Source organism: Carya illinoinensis, chromosome 15 (assembly GCF_018687715.1).
Source record: "Carya illinoinensis cultivar Pawnee chromosome 15, C.illinoinensisPawnee_v1, whole genome shotgun sequence".
NCBI classification, from domain to species: domain Eukaryota; kingdom Viridiplantae; phylum Streptophyta; class Magnoliopsida; order Fagales; family Juglandaceae; genus Carya; species Carya illinoinensis.
In genome coordinates, this window is record NC_056766.1 from 28,502,942 (window position 1) to 28,524,932 (window position 21,991).

Sequence of the window (21,991 nt, forward strand, 5' to 3'; positions counted from 1 at the left end):
TCATTGGCCGAGACCTCTGAGCACCTTTTTCGCTATCTCCCAACAAAAAAAAACACGTCACTGTGCAACGCTTGCGTACTCACCGAACCATCATCTCCTGCCCCACACCCCATTAGCAATTTCTGTCCACTCCTTGGAGAAAGGATGGCACTCGGTGGTGGTGGAAGATCCACCACCATCTCTATCGGCGTTTTCTGTTATGAGATAATTACGGAGAGAATTATGGGATTAGTTTTGTGGTTGTAAATTAGGTAGAATTAGTCATAAATTAGGTAGCCGACTGCTGTAAATTGTTGACATACTTGAGCATCCTATGTACATGTAATTTCTATATAAATGAAAGAGAGGGCAGAGAAAGGGTATGAAGACCAAAACTAACATGGTATCAGAGCCTCTATTCTGATTATCATTTCTCTGTGGTCTTGATCCTTCAGAATTTCTGAGTTGCAAAAATAATTTTCTGTTCTCACACGGTGGTGAGTTTTTGAGTTTCTTGTGGGTTTGTCCTCTTAGGTGGCTGTCGGCAGCTGCAGGTGATGTTTATGCAAAAATAGACATTTCCTGTGGTGGCTGACAGCATTTGTGGGTGGCTTTGAGGCCATCGACAGGTTCTGTGTACAACTAGTTTTTGAGTTTCTTGTGGGTTTGTCCTCTTAGTGGCTGTCGACAGCTGCAAGTGATGTTTCTGCAACAATAGACATTTCTTGTGGTGGTTGACAGCATTTGTGGATGGCTTTGAGGCCACCGGAAAGTTCTGTGTACAACTGGGTGGTGGTCGACCACCTCTATGTGGCTATCGGCAGTGTTTTCTTTCTGGGTCATATCCTTTTTTTGTCGTGCCGTGTTTTATTTTTTTTCCTGTCATTGTTTACGGCATCTTCATGTTTCTTTTTCTCTCAAGAAGCATTTTCAGGTTTCCTTTTGTTGGACAATACTTTTCTCTCCTGTGGGTCCTTTTATTTTTTTTGTGGGCTGTGAGTCTCTTTTGCTCAATAGGAGAGCAAATAAAATACATGTAAGCCCAATAGTGAAGAGCTTCTTGCCGTGAGTTTTTATTATTATTCTTTCCGTGGGCTAATTTTGAGTGGATCTTTTTGCGTTGGCCCAATTGATATTCCTATTATCATTTTGGAAACCTTGTGTTGCAATACGTGTTTGGGCCTCTCTTATTGGGTTATTTTTTTGTTCATAGACTTTCATAATGTCTATTGAAAATACTATTGTACGATTTACTGGCAAAAATTTTCCTACATGGGAATTTCAATTTAAGATTTTTTTGAAAGGAAAAGAATTATCAAATCTGATAATTCTACAAAGATTCCTACTGATGAAAAAGAATTTGCTCAATGGGAGATCAAGGATGCCAAGGTAATCTCTTGGCTATTGGGGACTATTGAGTCTCACCTTGTGACCAATCTTCGCTGTTTTATTACGGCTCAGGCTATGTGGGATTATCTTCACCGTATTTACCACCAAGATCATAGTGCTCGAAAGTTTCAATTAAAGTTGAAAATTAGTAATTATAGTCAAGGCAATTTACCTATCGCACAATTTTATTCCAGTTTTATTAACCTTTGGAGCGAATATTCTGCCATTGCTCATGCAAAGGTTCTTACTGCGGCCCTCGCGGCTCTTCAAGCAGTTCATGCTGAGAGTCAACGTGATCAGTTTTTAATGAAACTTCGACCCGAATTTGAGCCTGTTCGAGCTGGTTTATTGAACCATGATCTAGTTCCTTCTTTGGACATTTGTTTGGGAGATTTATTGCGTGAAGAACAACGGCTATCCACTCAGATAAGTATGACTTTTGAGAAGGTCTTTTCCGAGACTGTAAATGTAGCCTATGCAGCATACGGGAGAGGGAGGAACAAGTTACAATGTTTCAATTGCAAGGAATTTGGTCATATTGCTCGCAATTGTCCAAAGAAAGTTTGTAATTACTGCAAGAAAGAGGGCCATATCATCAAAGACTGTCGAATACGGCCTCATAACCGCCAATCCCAAGCTTTTCAGGCTGATGTTCAGTCCTCTGCTTCTTCTTCTGTGCCTTCTATTGTAAGCTGTGATTCATCTGTTCTTACACCAGCAATGGTCCAACAGATGATTGTGTCTGCTTTTACGGCCTTAGGCATACAAGGAACGAGCACTAACTCAACTTCTTGGATTGTTGATTCGAGCGCTTCTAATCATATGACTAGTAATATGACAAGTCTCCATGGTGTTCGTAAGTATAGTGGTACGCAAAATATTCAGATCGCTGATGGCAATACTCTTCCTATTACTGTTGTTGGTAATTTGGGCGCTTCATTTCGAGATGTTTTTATCTCTCTTGGATTATCTACCAATTTAATCTCTGTTGGACAATTGGTAGATAATAATTGTGATGTTCATTTTTTTCGTGGTGGTTGTCTTGTGCAGGATCAGGTGTCGGGGATGGCGATCGCGAAGGGGCCTAAAGTAGGATGTTTGTTTCCCTTACAATTTTCTATTCCTAATAATGTTTCTCTTGCTTGTACGGCTACTGCCAATACTCATGAAATCTAGCATAAGAAATTAGGTCATCCTAATTCTGTTGTATGGACTCATCTTCTGAGACATGGTTTTTTGGGCAATAAAGACTCATATTCTTCTTCTCTTGTATCTTTTGAGTGTGCCACTTGTTGTTTTGGTAAAAGTAAAACTTTACCTTTTCCTGCGCATGGTAGTCATGCTTCTCACTGTTTTGAGATTGTGCATACTGACGTTTGGGGTGAGTTCTGTTATTTCTCATGGTCAGTATCGTTATTTTGTGACGTTATCGATGATTATAGTCGATTCACCTAGATATATTTTCTCCGTTCTAAAGCTGATGTATTTTCTGTTTTTCAAAAATTTGTTGTGCTTGTCGAGACACAGTTTAATACGTGTATCAAAATTTTACGCTCCGACTTAGGAGGGGAGTACATGTCTTATTCTTTTCAAAATTTTCTTCAAGAAACGGGGATCATTTCCCAACGTTCTTGTCCTTATACTCCTCAACAAAATGGAGTCACTGAGTGTAAGAATCGTCATCTTTTAGATGTTGTCCGTACTCTGTTGATTGGTTCTTCTGTACCTTCTAAGTTCTGGGTAGAAGCTCTATCTACTGCTGTCTATTTAATCAATCGTTTGCCTACTATCACTCTAGATTTTGATTCACCCTATTTTCGCTTATTTGGCATATCTCCTGAGTATCAATCCATTCATACTTTTGGGTGTGTTTGTTTTGTTCATCTGCCACCTGTTGAGCGTCACAAAATTGCTGCACAGTCTGTCACGTGTGCCTTTGTGGGATATAGTCCTACTCAAAAAGGATTTGTTTGTTATGATGCTCAGGCAAATTCCGAATCTCACGAAATGTGATTTTCTTTGAGAATCAATATTTCTTTCAGTCTCAGGTTATTTCTGATCCTACTATCACTCTTTTTCCTGATTTTGATGATGTGTCTTCTTCTATTAAGCGATTTAAACCAGGTTTGGTATACCATCGGCGTCCTTCCCCTACTTCAACGCCCCTTCTAGATATTGGTCCGTCATCTGATTCTGCAACTCCTATACCCCGGCGCTCCACCTGGGATATACATGCACCGGATAGGTATGGTTTTCCACCTACTTCACTTACTGCCACTCTTGACACTATTTCTATTCCTTACTCATATACCCAGGCAGCCACCCAAGCATGTTTGCAACAGGCCATGCAAGAAGAAATCCAAGCTCTTCAAGAAAATCACACTTGGGATCTTGTGACTTGTCCATCTGGTGTCAAACCTATTGGCTGTAAGTGGGTGTACTCAGTCAAGTTTCGGTCTGATGGGTCATTAGACGGATATAAGGCCCGTCTCGTGGTTCTTGGGAATTGACAAGAGTATGGTATTGATTATGACGAGACATTTGCACCTGTTGCCAAAATGACTACTGTGAGAACTATTTTGGCACTTGCTGCGTCGCAGGGATGGTCTCTTCGGCAGATGGATGTGAAGAATGCTTTTCTGCATGGGGACTTGAAGGAAGAAATCTATATGTTTCCACCTCCTGGCATGTTTACTACACCTTCCTCCGAGGTTTGTCGGCTACGCCGATCCTTGTATGGACTAAAACAGGCTCCACGTGCATGGTTTGATAAATTTTGTTCTACCCTGCTTGCTTTTCATTTTACTCAGAGTCAGTTTGATTCCTCTCTCTTTCTGCGCAAGACATCTGCAGGAATTGTATTACTTCTAGTATATGTTGATGACATTGTAATTACTGGCTGTAATAATGAGTTAATTGAGCAATTGCAATAGCATCTCCATGCCTCTTTTCACATGAAAGATCTTGGTCCTCTGCAGTACTTTCTTGGTCTTGAGGTGCAGCTTACTCCGACTGGTACGTTGTTACACCGGCACAAATACAAACAGGAAGTGATTTCACTAGCTGGTCTCCAATCGGGTAACTCTGTTCTTACTCCTCTAGAAGTCAATCTTAAGTTTCTTCAAGAGGAATGAGAGCTCTTATCAGATCCATCATTATATCGACAGCTTGTTGGGAGTTTGAACTACTTGACGATTACTCGTCCTAACATTTCTTTTGCTGTGCAGCAAGTTAGTCAATTTATGCAAGCTCCACGACATCTTCATTTAGCTGCTGTCCGCCGTATTATCCGCTATCTGAAGGGAACCCCTACACACGGGTTGTTCTTTCCTAAAGACTCTCCCTTACAGTTAGTAGGGTATAGTGATGCTGACTGGGCCGGCTGTGCAGATACTCGTCGCTCTGTTACTGGCTGGTGCATGTTTTTAGGAAATGCACTTATTTCTTGGAAGAGTAAGAAGCAAGATAGAGTTTCCAAGTCCTCTACTGAGTCAGAATATCGTGCTATGTCTTCAACATGCTCAGAGATCACTTGGCTTCGTGGGTTATTAGGAGAACTTGGTTTTCCTCAACTGCATTCCACTCCCCTTCATGCTGATAATACCAGTGCTATTCAAATTGCTGCTAATCCTATATTCCATGAACGTACGAAACATATTGAAGTCGATTGTCATTCCATCCGTGAATCATTTGACAAACATGTTATTACTCTTCCTCACATCTCCACCGAATGTCAAACTGCAGACATATTTACGAAAGCCCTTTCTCAGCACCGACATCAGTTCTTGGTTGACAAATTGATGCTGGTAGATCAACAAGCATCAATTTGAGGGGGGGTGTTACGAGATAATTACAGAGAGAATTATGCGATTAGTTTTGTGGTTGTAAATTAGGTAGAATTAGTCGTAAATTAGGTAGCCAACTGCTGTAAATTGTTGACATACTTGAGCATCCTATGTACATGTAATTAATATATAAATGAAAGAGAGGGCAGAGAAAGGGTATGAAGACCAAAACTGACATTTTCTGCTTCTCCAGCAAATCCAGTCCACCTTCCAATAGCTCCACCGACTTTGTCGACATCTTTTGTTTTCCAGTCGACAGGTCCACCACCCTCTAGTGGCATCACGACAAGGACTTCGGCAGAGAGGACCTCCTTCTTGCTCCTACATGTCCTACCAGAGCCCTCCACTCTTGCCGGGCCATTTTCTGAAAAATGGGCTAAGGCCCAAGCCTATCAGCCCGGCCCAATCTCCTTTGGCTGGGGCGCATCCCGTTACTTGAGGCCCTTACCAGCCTCCGTGAAGCCTATTCCTTTCCTCCCCCAAAATGCCCCGTATCCTCCCTATCCTTATTAGCCCTGACACACCTTAGCACTTTGGCCACCTCCCCCTACAAATTCCCAACTGAACCTGCACCTCCCTCAACATGCAGTGTACCGCCCACACGTCCCTACTAAAAAATCTTGAAAAGTTGAAACAAAAAAAAAAAGAAAAATACACTGATTTGGAGCACTGTTCAATGAAAGAGGGCATTAAGAAAGGATAGGTCGAGTTGCAACAGAATTTTTGCAATCTTCAAAGCTACACTCATTTCTCTCTCCAAATACACCGCAACAAGCATGATTGGGTCATCCTCCATAGTAATGTGTAAGGATGGCTACCAAATTGTCATTTCCAACAAGCAAGTAGATTCACACTCAAGAATGGATAACCCAATCTATCCCAAATGTATCAAAAACCATATTCCATAAAGCTAGCAGCCTTGCAAAGTAACAAAAAGTGAATACATTGTAAATAGCATGATCATACACTTGCATCAAACCGTAGGTATTATAAATTATAATAGTGTGTGCGACCTTTCCTTGAAAGCCCCATTTTCAGTACCAAGTTGTGATGTTGTTAAATAAGGAGGGCATATTATTTTATGTTATTAACCAAGATATGTTGTCATGTTATGCTTTTGTGCCATCGTGATTTTATATTAGCTGTGCTAATTATGTGAATTACTTTTCCATGCATCTCATGTGTCATTAAATAATATGAAAAGTCTCATATGATAAGTGTAAGAAAAGGCAAGAATAAGAATGAATATGTTTTAAGAATGAAATATAGATGCATGATACTAATGCAGTTATGGGTGGATGTGCAAACTATGAACCTAAGCTTGGCCACCATAGTTATGATTTATAAGATTAGCAATTCCCCTTGTGGCCATGGGCAGTGGGACCGGTGCACAACCTTGCACATGAGGTTAATGTGTTCCTCAAAAAAAAAAAAAAAAAAAAGTTTAATTTGTGTTGGCCAATAAGACAAGACATGTGAAAAAAATGAGTAATGCTATACACCACACTCTCATCCTATTGAATACGATATGGCACATTCGTCACCATTAGATGATAAAGAAGCATGCAATAAATGATCATTTAATAATGATAAATATGCCACATCTTATTTAGTGGGATGATAGTATGGTGTATAAAATTTTTGGAAAAAAATTAATAAGCCATGCATGAACGTACTAGTAGTCATCATTAATTGGTTTCATATTATATGTTTACAAAGCATATATGTTTTCAAGAAAACCCCTGTTTTAAGGTATGTTTACAATATGGTGTGCACTTATTGAGTCTTCAACTCATTTTATTTTGAGTTATGTTTTAACCACCCAAGTGTGAAAGATGTTCAAGACAAACAGGCAAGTCAAGCTTTGATGGAAGATTATAGTATTGAGGACTTTTATGCCACTACCTAGACTTGTTGGCTTAGATTTATTATTTATTGGTTTTGTTTTATTATTTAATTTCGCAATCAAGACTAATTATATTTTTATGTTTAATGACTTGGTTTAATTTAAGGATTTTTATTATTTAATGAAGTATTTATTTATTGTGAGGATCTGTTGCTTGGTGCGAGTTATGCAAGTCACATGACATCTCTAACCTACGAGAGCGGTTGTTAGAAAGCCCTAACGCCTAACGGCCAACTTGTTCGTCCCTTTTATACAACTAAAGCAAGCTTTGTCAATAGAGGCCTTGTGGAGCAGCCCAAATACTTTTTTGAGGAATTATAGCCCGCAGGGGCTTGGATAAGGCCAAATCCCACGTTAGCCCATAAACCTTAAGGCCTAGTTTGGTTTGGTAGATGCGATGAGATTATCTCATCCACATATAATCATTATAACTTTCCCAAATTCCCACACAAAATATAATAAACAATTTAACTTTTTCAAATTCTAAAAAAAAATTATATTAAAAAATTATATTCTAACAATATTTTATTCAACTTTCAACTTTTATCTCATCTCATCTGTATAACCAAACGAGGCCTAAGACCCACATCCAAGTTCTTTAAAGCTCGGTCCACCCCACCTTCAATACTCCAATTGTCTTCCAATAGAGACCATCATACCCAATCAGACTCTACAGTGCACCATGCTCAATGGAAATTGCGGGCTCCCTCCTTCCTTAGTGCCATCCCATCTACAATGGCAGTGCCACCAAAACTGACGACGAAAAATCACCAAGTTGGTGGGAATGTCAGAATAAGGGCTGAATTTCTATAAACAATTGGAAGAATGTTGACCCTCACTGAAGTTCATCATAGAGCATTGTCCAACCTTTACTACCGCTTCCTTCTAGTAAACTAGCATTCGCCGACTACCCCCACCACACATTGCAAAGGTCAAGATCATACCATGCTTGTTAGTACAACACTATCAAGAAAATGTTCAATTCCCACATGAGATGACCTTGCAATTTCTTTGTGCCCCTCAGCTTGCACATTGTAAGAAAGCAACAATGGCAAACTATTTACATAGTTTGATGGTAACTACCACGGGTGGGTATTTGCCTAATCCTTATATTGTAAGGGTATTACATTGGTCCAAAGTTTAAGTGGATAAAAGACATTGCGTTGCAAGGTCTTCAAAGTTCATTTTCATCAAAATGATTGGAGATGGTGATTATTGCTTCATTCTATGATGCTCTTCACCCCATGTGTTTGGGAAAGGGCACAAGGAATTTCAAGTCAAATCATTCTACCAGGCATTATTTTCTCAAAGCAGCACTCTTTTCCAGCGGAAGTTAGTTTGGAGGAATAACGCTTCGTTGAGAGTGGCTTTCTTTATTTGGACTGCAGCTCTTGGGAATATCTTTTTTTTTTTTTTTTTACAAGTAATAAGAATTTTATTATCACGAACAGGCAAAACCCAAGTACACAGGAGGTATACAAAGGAAATACCTACTACACTCTAGACAACAAGAAAATAGGAAAACTAATAAAGAAATAGATTCATAACATTCTCATCATTCCTTACAAAGATCTTAGCCCACAAGCTCAAAGTATATAAGAAAAAGTTTTGAAGATCTTCAAAAGAGCGCTCATTGTCTTCAAAACATCTCTCATTTCTTTCCAGCCATAGACACCATATTAAACACAAAGGAATCATTTTTTATTTATTTTTATATCCATAGGTGTCCGGGCTAGCTTACGCGCACCTCGACTAATCTCATGGCACCCTGAAGTTAACAGCCAGGTAAATCTCTAGTGGCCTTGAGGGAACTCAAACTGGTGAACACAATGGAATCATTCTCCACCTGGTAGCAACATCTTTCCTCACCTCACAACCATACCAACATGCACAGTCCCTGATCTAAGAAGGAGGCACATTATCGTAGTAGAAATGTTACATTTGCACAGTCACTAGGGTTACTTGTCACTAAAAGGATTAGAGTTGATGCGCAAGAGCAGAAAAATGATTGATCACCTCTCGCTTCATTGTAAGGCAGCGACTACTTTATGGAATATTATTTTTGGCATATTTGGGTTGGGTTGAGTTAAGCCATATAGAGCAATAGTTCTTTTGGCATGTTAAGGCAAGATAAGTAAGCCTGAGAGAGATACTATATGGAAGCTTATTCCCTTGCGCATTATGTGGTATTTAGAGAAAAAAATGAACAATCGGAACTTTGAGAATCGTGAGAAGTCAATGGCATGTGCATATCTTTTTTTTTTATTATTATTTTATTATTATTTTTTTACCTTAAGGGTTGGCTCAAGTGGAAAAGGCCTTAGGCTTGGGGGTATGCTCCCCCTAGGTCTAAAATTCAAATCTCCTTGGGTGCAAACAATCTCTAGGAGCCATCGGACTAGGGGATTTTCCCCTTAAAATACCCGAAGTGCACTTGAAGGAAACCCTTTGTTGAGGGCCTGTGCACCCTAAGATTAATCCGGCGCTGTTTCCGGACACCTGATGCCAATAAAAAAAATATGCATATATTTTCTTTAGAGCTTTATACCAATGGATGGCTGCTCAAATTGTCCTTTTCTAGTTTTAGCTTTCAGGATTTTCTATTACTCTCTTCTCATTCTTAGATCAGGGGTGTTATCCTATATAATCTGTGTGTACTTGAATATCACTCTTTTGGTTACCAATAAAACTGACAGATATAATAAAAAAAAGGGAAAATAATCTAACCTAATTTATAAAAATGACAACAAGTCTATCTTTTCTAGTCTTTCAATCCCTACACCCCATCCTCCAAATTCATATTGTGTAACACCATGTTAAATACAGCATTAACATTTCAAAAATTATGTTACTCCAACTAGAATCTTTTATCCTACTAAGATAATAAAATAACTAACGACAGTTTAAGGTTTTTTTTTTTTTTTACCTTCAATCGAGGTGGCTCCCACATCATCCAAGTCTCTTCTTGCATCAAACTTTAAGTCTGAACCAACAGAAATCCACCTATGTAGGATCATCGAAAATAGTACAAACGCATTACAAAACATTAATTAGAAAACAAAGAAAGTACCATCCAACAATAATGCCTTTATCATACAATCAAACAAACAATAATAAACAAGGAAACATTAAGGGAAAAAAAATATGATACGCATATAAAGCCCTTACAGGGCTTTCTTCATCCCATGGTGCCAATTTTCCCATATTAGTCCAGCAATTGTTCGACCTTTACCCACACCAGCTCCATCTCCGATAAAGAATCCTGCCCTAGCACCACTGGGAAGGTGATGGAGGTGTCTCTGTAATGGAAGCTCACATTGTTATCTTACAAATAATGGAACAAAATTATTATCAACCATATGATCTGTTATAAAAGCAACCTGACAAGCATACACCAATGTCTCAATTTGCAAACACGACAAAGTGTTAGAGCTTTCCAATTCATCTTTGATTTTTAAATCGTATGTCGGTTCAGGTGGTTGTACTGCAGATAAGGAGGATGTTTCCACAATAGGATCTGGATGGGGAGGTCCAATAGATAGTTTCGGAGGGCGCTGCAAAAGAACAAGGCAAGAATCATTTGAATTACTGGTTTGGAAGGTTCAATAAAAAAGTCAAGGCACTATATGAAAACAAAACTCTCAAATAGCACTTCTGATCAAGAAGTTCAGAAAAACAAAAACTCACATAGTCCGTAAATGTCTCTCCCACCATGCCACCTTCATCTTCTTCTCGCTCTACTTCAATGACTACCTGACAATACAATGTAGATGGGAGGATGAAAGCGTAAATATAAGGAAACTAATAGGACTTTAGAAGAAAAGACAATCAGAAAGAAAAAAATGTTTGTTTAAAAAAAAAATGATCATACGTAAGTTTCACAAACTAAAAGCATAAACCAACGGGAGGGTTTGTCACAAATATGCACCCTTAAGGACTTCTTGTTAGTAACAGAAAGGCGTGTAAGAGAAGAAAATGCCTATCAGACAAATACAGTTTCTCTAACCAGAAAGAAAAAGAAAAGAAAAGAAAGCGTAATGTTATATATCAGACAAACTCAAATTGATGCCAAGTCATTCTTAATCCTTGGTTAATCTAGGCAACAAATTAAAACAAACACCAAAATTCACATCATTCTGGGTGCAAAAGATTTCTACAGTGTTGTTCACTAGGAGATCCACCAAAAATGATCTTACCAAAAAAGTCCCAATGGAAACAGTTCAGAGAAGATTCACCTTGTGAAAATGAAATATAGCATGTTGTTTATTTGATGCCACAAGAAGGGTAAGCTTGCCTTTGGACACATTAGGTTTAAGGAAGAGAGGAACATAATCCCAAATGATTGGAGTTCCATCGAATTCTTTATTGAAAGACTCATTTACTATAAAGTATTTGAAAATGAGTAAAGCTCACATTAAATGTAGGATAACAGTATATCTTGTTTAAGAGGCAGCACAAGAAGTTTATAAAGGGAAAACAAAATCTTGTACTTGTTTCTCTGGCAATGATGTCTCCTCATACTTTAATCACTACCATGACAACCTATACAACATCAGAGGTTACGCTAGTAGTTGGAAATTTGTTGGTGAATCATTTGGGAGCTCCATCATATAACTTTGTCAGACACATGTAACATCCAAAGAGACTAGTCAATATTACAATTGGAGCCCCATTGGAATTACAAAGAGCAAGAACTTCCCCACTCCCAAGCAATATGGGGTCCCACATACCACCTCTACTCAGCACTCAGTATGGGATATCAGAACACATATTATACATAAATGTAACCTACCTATAAAATCCAGAAAATGGATAACCCTAAGGAAAAGTGCTGACAGAATCTGATTATGCCATTATGGTGTTCTAAAAAAATGTTCCCCAAACTTCTCATGACTAGTTAGCTTCCCTGAAATCCAAAAATATAAAGGACGGAGTTTATTAGCAATTTCCTAAAAAGTAGATATTTTCCTCAAGAACACCTCAAGCTCTAGGATGCTTGCATTCAATGCTAGGTTTCTAAACCCAAAGCTATTCTTTTTCACCTGTTTATTAGATGCTTGTGTTTTCGTTGAAAGAGATAGACAACTATACAAAAGGAATCAAAGGCATTGATTCTCTTTCTCCACAAGTTATTAATATGCAATTATCGATGTGTCCATTCCGCCCTTCCTTTGTTCTCATTCGTTCCTCCATGCCTCATAACATGTTTCAAATTTCCAGAATGACAAACAAACAAGGGGAAAAAATGAATAACGTGATTGCCCTACTCTACCCTGGCAAAATGACATCCCCTTATAAAATCCCTTTTCCTATACTTCATAATTGGTAGAATCACCCTTTTTGTTGTCAGAAGGAAGCTAAAAAGTTTCCTAGTTCAAGTGGGACTCCATCAATAAATAATTGCTAGATTTCATAATTTCTCTAAAGCAACTCACGGAGATTGGTGGAAAATGTTGCCAAACTTAGACGAATGGATCAAGAAAACCACACGAAAAGAAGGTATGAAATTTCCAAACAAGGGACAGGATCACCTATTTGATGAAAATGGAAGAGAATGGCGGCCATGACAAGGAAGCATGCACAGATACCCATGTGTATAGGTGGGATACATTTGTTTCGATATAAAAGTGATCTAAAAATTGTTACTTGTATTTTCTAACAAATGGAAAATGCTGGTCTACAGAAAATGAGTTCCACGCCAACAAATTTGGCATGGCTTATGCCTCTCAAGAGGCATAATCAATTTTCAGAGCTCCTCCCTCCCCACAACCTCATGGAAGATCCCACACCACCCTTACAATGCAACCCAACGGCTCCCACCCCCATCCTAAATGCAACTTTAGTTTGAATTCTCCCCTCAATCGCAAATTTCCCCTGGTAATATTAGCCCCTCCAATGCTACACTCCCCAATCCCATTGCAAACACGCTCCAACCATTGCGGCAACATGCCCAACTCAAAAAGAAAAGAAACCAAAATGCATCCAACTCTAGATTTCTTATAGAGTAGTGGTTATATAGATTTTTCAATTGATGTACCCTAGAACATATGTGAAAAATATCGAGACTTCTTTATATAGATTTCTCTATACACTTCGCCTCGCACCGGTGGAAGAAAAAAGGAAAGGAAATAGGTGAATAAATTAGAGAGGGTGCTATTGATTAAAGTGATCTGAACACCTTTCAAGAGGTACGTCCTCTTCCACCCAATGGCCTAACTTTGGGTAAGCTTTTTTGTACCATCCAAACCTCTGAAAAATATTTCCATTATTTTTAGAGTCTCAAGTAAACAATGAAATATCAATGGTTTTCCATAAAAAAATATTTTCAATCTTCAGAAAATATTGTGTCCAAACCCAGCCTAAATCAAAACATGAATTCCGACTCATGGTCTTTAAGTTGTCACTGCAGGTGAACAAATTCCATCGCTCCAAAATATTCCAAGTCCTCTTGGCTCTAGCCTAGATTATCCTTTGTTGTTGTTTTTTTTTTTTTTTTTCCCCTACAGAGCTTTTTATTGCAAAAGAATTTTTTTTTTTTCCAATAAGTTACAAATGAAAAAAAAAAAATATTAACAACAAAGAAATGAAAAGAAAATAAACAGAAAATAACATTTCCTATGCTACTTATCAATGATGGACTGAGGAATCTTAACTTCATTCGTACATAAACAATATGACTTAACGTTATCAAATACATTATACAAAAGCCAATAAACATGGGCGTCTGCAATCATTTAGCAATCCCATTGGCAGTACAAAAACATATCGTTGAGAAATGGATCGGCAAGCAAACCTCATTTTCTTCCTCAGGAGGTGGTCGAGGCGGGAAGAGCTGCTTCAGCTTGGACAAATCGACGGCGAGGTCAACGCCGCACTGAGGACAAGCGAACCTGGTCAAGCCGTGGGGCACATTGAGGATGGCCTTGCAGTGTGCGCAGGGTACCTGGATCTTCGTCGGGTCAATTCCGTGCGCCGGCACTTGGTGTGACGAGGGTATTGAAGGAGGCGGAGGAAGAGGCGCCTTCAATTGCACTCTCATTAGCTCCGGCGGCAGCATCTGAGGCAATTGGCAAGTCGGGCACACGAACTCCGTGACGCCCCCCGCCACCGTCAAGATCAGTTTGCAACCAGCGCACCGCACCTGCACCCCACCACCACCGCCCGCCGGTTGTGGGGGCGGGGGGACCGGCGGCTGACTCATTATGTTTTTCCGGTCCTCGCTCGCTCACCGACTCAATAATGCCTCGCTATACAGAGAATTTTCAAGAAAAAGTGTACGTATAGGTTAGGGCGCGAAGAGGGTTTGGGGAAGCGTTGCTTCGTTGGCGCTCTTCTCTCCCTCACTGTCTGTCGATTTTCTTTGTTATTTTCTTTTGGAGAAAGAGAGAGAAATTAGCTGTGACGTTTGAAATGGAACATCTATTTATGCGGAATTGGGAGTGAGAGATAGCATCGGGAGTGTTTAGTTGAAAAAATTATGAACTTTCCAAATATATATTATGTGAGAATTAGAAAACATTATATAACTAATTTTATATATAGTTTTTTAATAAAATAAAAATTATCTTTTATAAAAAAATGAGGCGGATGCAATGGTAGTTGATTATAACTTTTTTTCATTATTTTTTGTACTTCATTAATTACTCTTCTAATACGTCCTTTGCATGTGACGCCCCATTTTTTATTAGAAATTGGACAGATTCTGAAAAGTCATAACATGTAATATAAGATTATATACTCATATTTATGATAATTAAATATGCAATGGATCTAGCATACATATAATTATATGTATTATTCGCAGCGGATAAATTTTCTTTTTGAACAATACTACATACCATGTAAAATATATTCCAAAATAACATAGGCATGCTTCATGATCACATGATAACAGATATCCAAAAGTTACAGTACTTGTCCAAAAGATCTGTAACAACATAAACTATAACATAAACTATAGAGACAGAGCTCTATGATTACAGTTTGGAAATAAAACTATTCTAATAGATTGTTGAACTGCCTACGCAGCTATGCTATAATGTCCGAAGTAGTGTCTAGGAAATGGATAACCTTGGCTATCAAGTTTGCGTCGTTCCTTTGCGGCCTAGTTAGCCTCATCCAGACCTCTAGGCATTGGATCTCGATGTCCCAATACATTGTCTATCATTTCGAAGGAAATGGTAGTTGAGACTACCAAGTGAGATTTCTCAACAAGTTAACTATCAATTTAACTAACAGTATACAGATGCAAGCATGATAGTAAAATGATATGAATGCTAACATGAACATGAATGAGAGTGACATGACTTGGCAACTAATATGACATGTGCTAACATAATGTGAAAGTTGACATGGATTGTAAACTAACATTGACTGAACTGACATGGATTGAACATGAACTTGGAATCATGTTTAATAATAAACTAGTTAATTAAAAGTGAAATGTGGAGTCCCGGGCAAGGTTAGAATTTTCATATGGAAAAGCTTAACCAACATCCTCCCAATAAAAGATAGTCTACTCAAGAAGAAAATTTGACATGGATTGTAAACTAACATTGACTGAATTGACATGGACTGAACATGAACTTAGAATCATGTTTAATAATAAATAGTTAATTAAAAGTGAAGTGTGGAGTCTCGGGCAAGGTTAGAATGTTCATATGGAAAACCCTAACCAACATCCTCTCAACAAAAAGATAGTCTACTCAGGAAGAAAATTTGACATGAATTGTAAACTATCATTGACTGAACTGACATGGACTGAACATGAACTTGGAATCATGTTTAATAATAAAATGGTTAATTAAAAGTGAAATGTGGAGTCCCGGGCAAGGTTAGAATGTTCATATGGAAAAGCCTAACCAACATCCTCCTAACAAAAGATAGTCTACTCAGGAAGAAAATTGTGGAAAGCAATCTCTATAAGAGAGGTTGAAACCCCATTGCATACCCTTTGGGCCTGTCCAGCAGTAGCAGATGTGTGGGGGGGGGGGTGAAAGTAGCAAGTTTAGAAAGGTGGAATAATTCATTCTCTGACTTCCAACATCTATGGGAAGAGATGGTTGTTAGATTAAACAAAGGAGATCTAGAAATGGCTGCAGTCCTATGCTACCGCTTATGGGGTAGGAGAAATGCTTACATCTTTCAAGACCAGTTCAAAAGTCCAGCTACAATTACAACTTTGGCTCAAGTTGATATTGCAATGCTTAAGGAGATTAATCAGCAAAGTAGCACAAGACCAGAAGAGAGGTCCACAACAGCAGCCTCTAATTAGTCCTGGTAGCCACCTGAGTGGCCTTTTTTCAAAGTAAATTTCGATGTAGCTTATGTAAAAAACTTGAACAAAATGGGGATGAGAATTATAATAAGAGATAGTGAAGGGGGCCTACAAGCTTGCTTAACAGCCCCAAAAGAATAGGTATTCTCAACTTTCCAAGCAGAAAGAGTAGCTATTCACAGAACTATGGAGATGTGTATTGAGATGAGTATGAATCAAGTCATCTTCAAAGGGGATGCCAAATTAGTCATTGATGCAGTTAATTCGAAAAGTGAAGACTACTCATGGCATGGTCAAGAGACAAAGGATCTACAATTGCTGCTGGAGCTTCACCCGACATGGAGGCTATCTTTTGCATCCAGGTCTACAAATCAAGCTGCTCACACAGCAGCTAAGGAAGCCATAAAGGGAGCTGATGAGAAAGTCTGGTTAGAATATGGACCTGTGGTGGTCAAAATTTCTATTTTGAATGATGTATCTCGTTTACTTTTCAGTTAGATCAATGAAACATCTTACTTATAAAAAAAAGAAAAGAAAAAAAAAAAGAAAAAAAGAACTCTAAAAAATCTAAATCTTACTTTTAACATATTTATAACATATTCTTAAAAACAACCATGCTTTGAATCATCAAGCAAAAGTCATCAAAATCACCAAAACAACACTTGAACTTTTCAGTTTCTTTCTAAGTTCAAAAACAGATTTTTGTTTCTAATTTGTTTTGATCAACATCTTGATCTATGACTTATAAAGATATGATCTTCAAACCAAAACATCACATGATTTAAAACTGTGTCTTAAAATAGATCTAACATTTAAAATCAAGATCACATGATTAAAAACAACTAAAACATAAATTTAGTCAAGAACATCAATACTTTTGCCCATCCAAAATATCTCTTTGCATAAAATTTTATATCTTTGAAACTAACATAAAATATTTTCAAAATAATATTCTAACATGTATATAAGAGGCTTAGGATCCTTCAATAAAATTATCAAAGCCATTCAAATAGGTTTATGCCACAAAAGATTTAAACTTTTTCAAAACAGAAACTGTTTTTCTTCTATTTCCAGTTTCTAGGTTTCTAAATTTAAGAAACTCTTTATCAAAACCTTTAATAATTGAATCAACCAATGATTGTATACACATGTTAACAATACTTCATAAAAATTTTGGACCAAAATCTATCAATTAGCTTGGTCAAAAATTCCAAAATTTGACACCCTCCCAAGTTTATTGCCCATAATGACCTTTCTGGGTTTTAAATAATATTCAACTTACCAAATGATATTAAAATGAAATGAATAAGTTATCTATATAAACTAGACTAAAATAGGAACAATTTTCATGAAGAACACTTTGTGAGAAAATTCTTACAAAGGCTTAGACTAAGGCGTTCAATAGATTTCAGAAAACTACCCCAGAGTGTGTTTAGTGTCCTTTCAATAAAAGGTATAAAAGAAAGATGAATTTCATGGGGAGTGGGCTGGAGAGCTTCTTGGACAAGATATGGAAGAGGATAGGGCTGAATTCAAACTTGAGTTTTGGCCTTTCTTACCCAATATAATATACAAAAATCAGTTCAAGATATTTCTCTATGATGGAGTGTAGACTTGGAAGAGTGATGTGACCCTTTAGTTTTTCCCTTCTAGAACCTTCTAAACCCTCTTGAAGACATCTGATCAGCTATATGGGGGACAAAATTCATTGGACAAAAGCAATGCTAAGGTGGCCAATTTTGTGGGCCTTAATGGGCTTAAACATTGGCCTTAGTTTGGGGTTTTAAGAGGGTTTGGATTGCTATCAAGTCCAAATCCAATTTCTCTAGACCCAATCAAATATTTAGGTTAAAAATGTTAAATAATGATGTTCTAACATAAATTTAAAAGATTAATAGCATATATATATAATTTAATCAAGTGATTAAACACAATAGTAGAAATCAATTCAGTTAGGATTTTGAGGTCAGCTTAGGATTTGGATAAAACTGTTTCGGATTTTGGTTTTAACCATGATTTTGGGTCCTTAGTTGGATTCCAACCATATAGGGTTTTACTATGGTATAAATCATCTTTGGTTTAACAAAAATTGATTGGTCGGATGTAATAGGGTTTTTGCTTAGGACGTATTATCTCACACCTTAGTTCCTTCAAATCCATCAGATGTTCCTCATGGTATCAAATGTCTAATACTATTCATCATATGTGGCTAAGATCTTGTCAAGTGTCTAAATAAAACTTCTCTAACCTAATTTGGATATTCTATACTGTAATTGTGAAAACACTACACTTGATGCGCTTATCGAAGTTACTATTCATTCCAAAAAAGTACATAATAAATTTAGCATTAAAAAATCTTAAATATTCATATGAATTTACAGTGAAAATCGTTCACCAAAATTCAACACCGAAATGCCCTTAAAAATAAATTTACAGTTTTGAACATTCATTTCGTCTAAAAATATGAAAATTGGTTATTATGCCATAAAATCTTAAATAATCTATCGAGTCTAATGATGCAGACCATAACACATTCTAATACTTCTAACTATCTCAAATAATTAAAATCATACTTCTGGCACCATAGTGAGTGATAACACTAATTATGTGGATAAACTAAAACCTATGCAATTGGTTAATTCGTGAAAACTTATGGGGTTTTCTCGAGGTTCTTAAAACTAATAGAAATTCTACCATTGAATTTCTAGTGGGCTGTTATAACAATCGTTTAGAGTTTCACTAGGGTTGAAACTCTCATTGGTTTGTCACAAAGTGACTGCTTAGATGGAATAGTGTTTAGCTTAAGTGACATAATCACAATGTTTGATTTTTATTTATTTTTTCATTTCTTTCACATTTTTATCTCATGGTTCCTCTTAATATCAAGTGTCCTATATTATTCACCAAATGTGACTAAGATCTTGCCAAGTATCCACTAAAGATTCCTCAAAACTACTTTTGGACAATTCATACAATGACTTAACCATCGATTGATATGGGTGCCAAATGGCATCATCTTGACTATTATTATTCACTTCGAAAAATGCAAGATTAAACATTGCACATTCAAATCTTAAATAATCATATGAATCTAGTGATGCAATTTGTTTCTCAAAATTTGACTCTTAAGTGCCTTGATTAAATCAAAAAGCATTTTCGAACACTCTTCATCCGGAAAATGAAAAACATATTATTGTACCATAAAATCATAAATATTCATATAAGACCACTAGCGCAAACTATTTCCTAATCCCATACTCCTAAATACCTCAAATAAATAAAATTGCACTTTTGTCACCATAGCGGCTAAAAAACTGACTATGCTTATAGGCTAAAATCTAAATGGTCGCTTGATTCATGAAATCTTTTTGAGATTTCTCTTGCGGGCTGTTACATCCACCCCTCCTAAAAAAGATATTTCACCCTCAAAATCTATGTGTGTACATAATAGAACTATTATCACACAAACGGAGAATATGTTGCTCACTAAGTAAACTGTCCATTGTTGGACATATAGTCACTAGATGGTGAACGGGGGTGCTTCAATGTCTACTGATGTGGTATGCTTCTACATGTAATAGAACACGTCATCTTTAGAATCGTACATCAAGTGACCAAAATGGTTGTGGTTAATGTGCTACTCAACCTCCTCAACATCATCGTTTGGGATGTGACCCTGAATGAGTAGTCGTCCTCGATAAATAGACGACATTTATGATGCTGATATGTCGGGCTGAAGATCGGTGATTGCGGCTCGCTCCTCGGCTACTTGACTGGACTCCGTTCCATCACGTAACATCCTTGCCCTGTTATTGTCTCAATCCATCCCTGTGGTTAGGTGAAGGTGTGGATGATGCCCCTCTTGAGGAAAAGCCTTCCTCTCATAGCCTACCCCATTCTTATCTATATGCATCACATGGGTGTGATGGTGATGGTGCTTTAAACACTCCATCTCTTGATATCCAAACATATACTTTATTTGATATCCAAATAAATAAAGTACAATGATTGAATGATGCAATGCAACCCATCTAAAAGCAAACACAAAATTGGTTGCGTTGTAATTACAAACAAAATCGAAAACTATTCTAAGATCCAAACAGATCAGGGTACTTGGCTCTCATATCCACATCTTTCCCCCAATTTGCTTCCTGAACATTATGCCAAAGTACTTTGACTAGCAGAATCTTATGGTTACACAATTCATTCTCATTCTAATCAATGATTTGAATTGGTTTTTCCTTGTAGCTTAGGTTGGATTGCTGAGGTATACTCTAGGGTCTACGACTGCTAGTGTTTGATTCCCAAAGCTCTTCTTTAATGAAGACACGTGGAATGTATTATGGATTACATGGAACTCAGTTGGTAACTCTGATGACTTGCAAAATTTCATATTGCAGATTTTACAAGTTCGCTCGAGCGGGGGCTTTTGGCCGCTCGAGCGAATTCAGACAGATTCAAACGCTCGACTGCCGCTCGACAGGGAGCTCGAGCGGGTTGCTGAAAAACAAAGATTGCTCGAGCAGAGACATTGGCCGTTCGAGCGAAATCAGGCAGAGTCGAACGCTCGATGTGCTCTCGATAGGACGCTCGAGCGAAATTAAGCAGAGTCGAACGCTCGACGCGCACTCGACACCCCACTCGAGCGAACATCGTATTTTGATAGATTTTAGGTTTTCGGCCGTGAGACCATATAAAAGCAATTTTTCACTCTAGAGCCGCGAGTTTTGACTAGAGAACACTTTTTGGGAGAGAAAAACACAGTTAGAGGGATTCAATTCATCTGTTTTTGGAGACGGAATTCCAATTATTGCACGCACGTTGGAATCATACACGAGCACGGACGAGAGAAAAACGTTGAATCGTTCCCTTGAGCTTTTGACGACGAGTTGAGGCTGCAAGGAGGATTTTTTAGTGTTTATTTTCTTCTTCCCATCTTCTCAGAACAATTATGGTGAATTCGTTTATGTTGAATTCCATTTTCAGCATGAGCTAAATTTTCTTCATTCTAGGAAAACGATGTAACCTATTTCCGAACTATGCTTGATTGTCTATGCTAATTTAATGCAATTCTCTCTTTGATTATCTGATTTATTCTGAATTTATTGCTTCTAATTAACTGGCCATTGATTAGATGATAAGTAATCTTGTGATTTGCTATCGAAAGAGGGAATCATAGGGTAGAACTTGGATATTTCAGCATAGGTAAGTATAGAGATCGAAAAACTTGTATGAACCTATGTAGTAATTAAATCATCGGTCTTATTGCGTTCTTGATTATTGAATTTGCGTATTCTTGTGTGAATTGATAACCAAGAGTCAATTCCAATTGACTATCGAAAGAGGCATTTGGATGAATTAGAGATTTGCTAATAGACAAAAGAGATTTAAATTAAATTAGCTGGATGAGAAAAGCATAGTGAAGAAGTAGGTGAAATTGATTTCCTAGAAGTTTTCTTCCCATTAATTTGATCTTCGAACGTCAGTGTTATTTCCTTTGCACATTATTCTTTGAGTTGATCTAGTTTAGATTGCAACTACAAAAATCTTAGTGATTCCTCTAGATAAAATCAAGTTTAGTATAATTTTGGTATT

At 37.5% G+C, this 21,991-nt stretch overlaps 1 protein-coding gene across 1 annotated transcript in view; it reads right to left on the reverse strand.

The window, feature by feature from the left end:
- The window catches only part of LOC122297381 (protein FORGETTER 1), a 37,802-nt gene extending 23,250 nt beyond the window's left edge, over positions 1-14,552 (reverse strand). The window contains exons 1-5 of the mRNA XM_043107419.1: positions 13,913-14,552; positions 10,807-10,872; positions 10,500-10,673; positions 10,288-10,418; positions 10,046-10,122 (exon numbers count right to left, since the gene is read on the reverse strand). Coding sequence (XP_042963353.1) covers positions 10,046-10,122; positions 10,288-10,418; positions 10,500-10,673; positions 10,807-10,872; positions 13,913-14,320 — 856 coding nt within the window. The 5' untranslated portion in view covers positions 14,321-14,552. The remainder of the gene's footprint in view (positions 1-10,045; positions 10,123-10,287; positions 10,419-10,499; positions 10,674-10,806; positions 10,873-13,912) is intronic.
- Between the last annotated feature and the right edge of the window lie 7,439 nt (positions 14,553-21,991).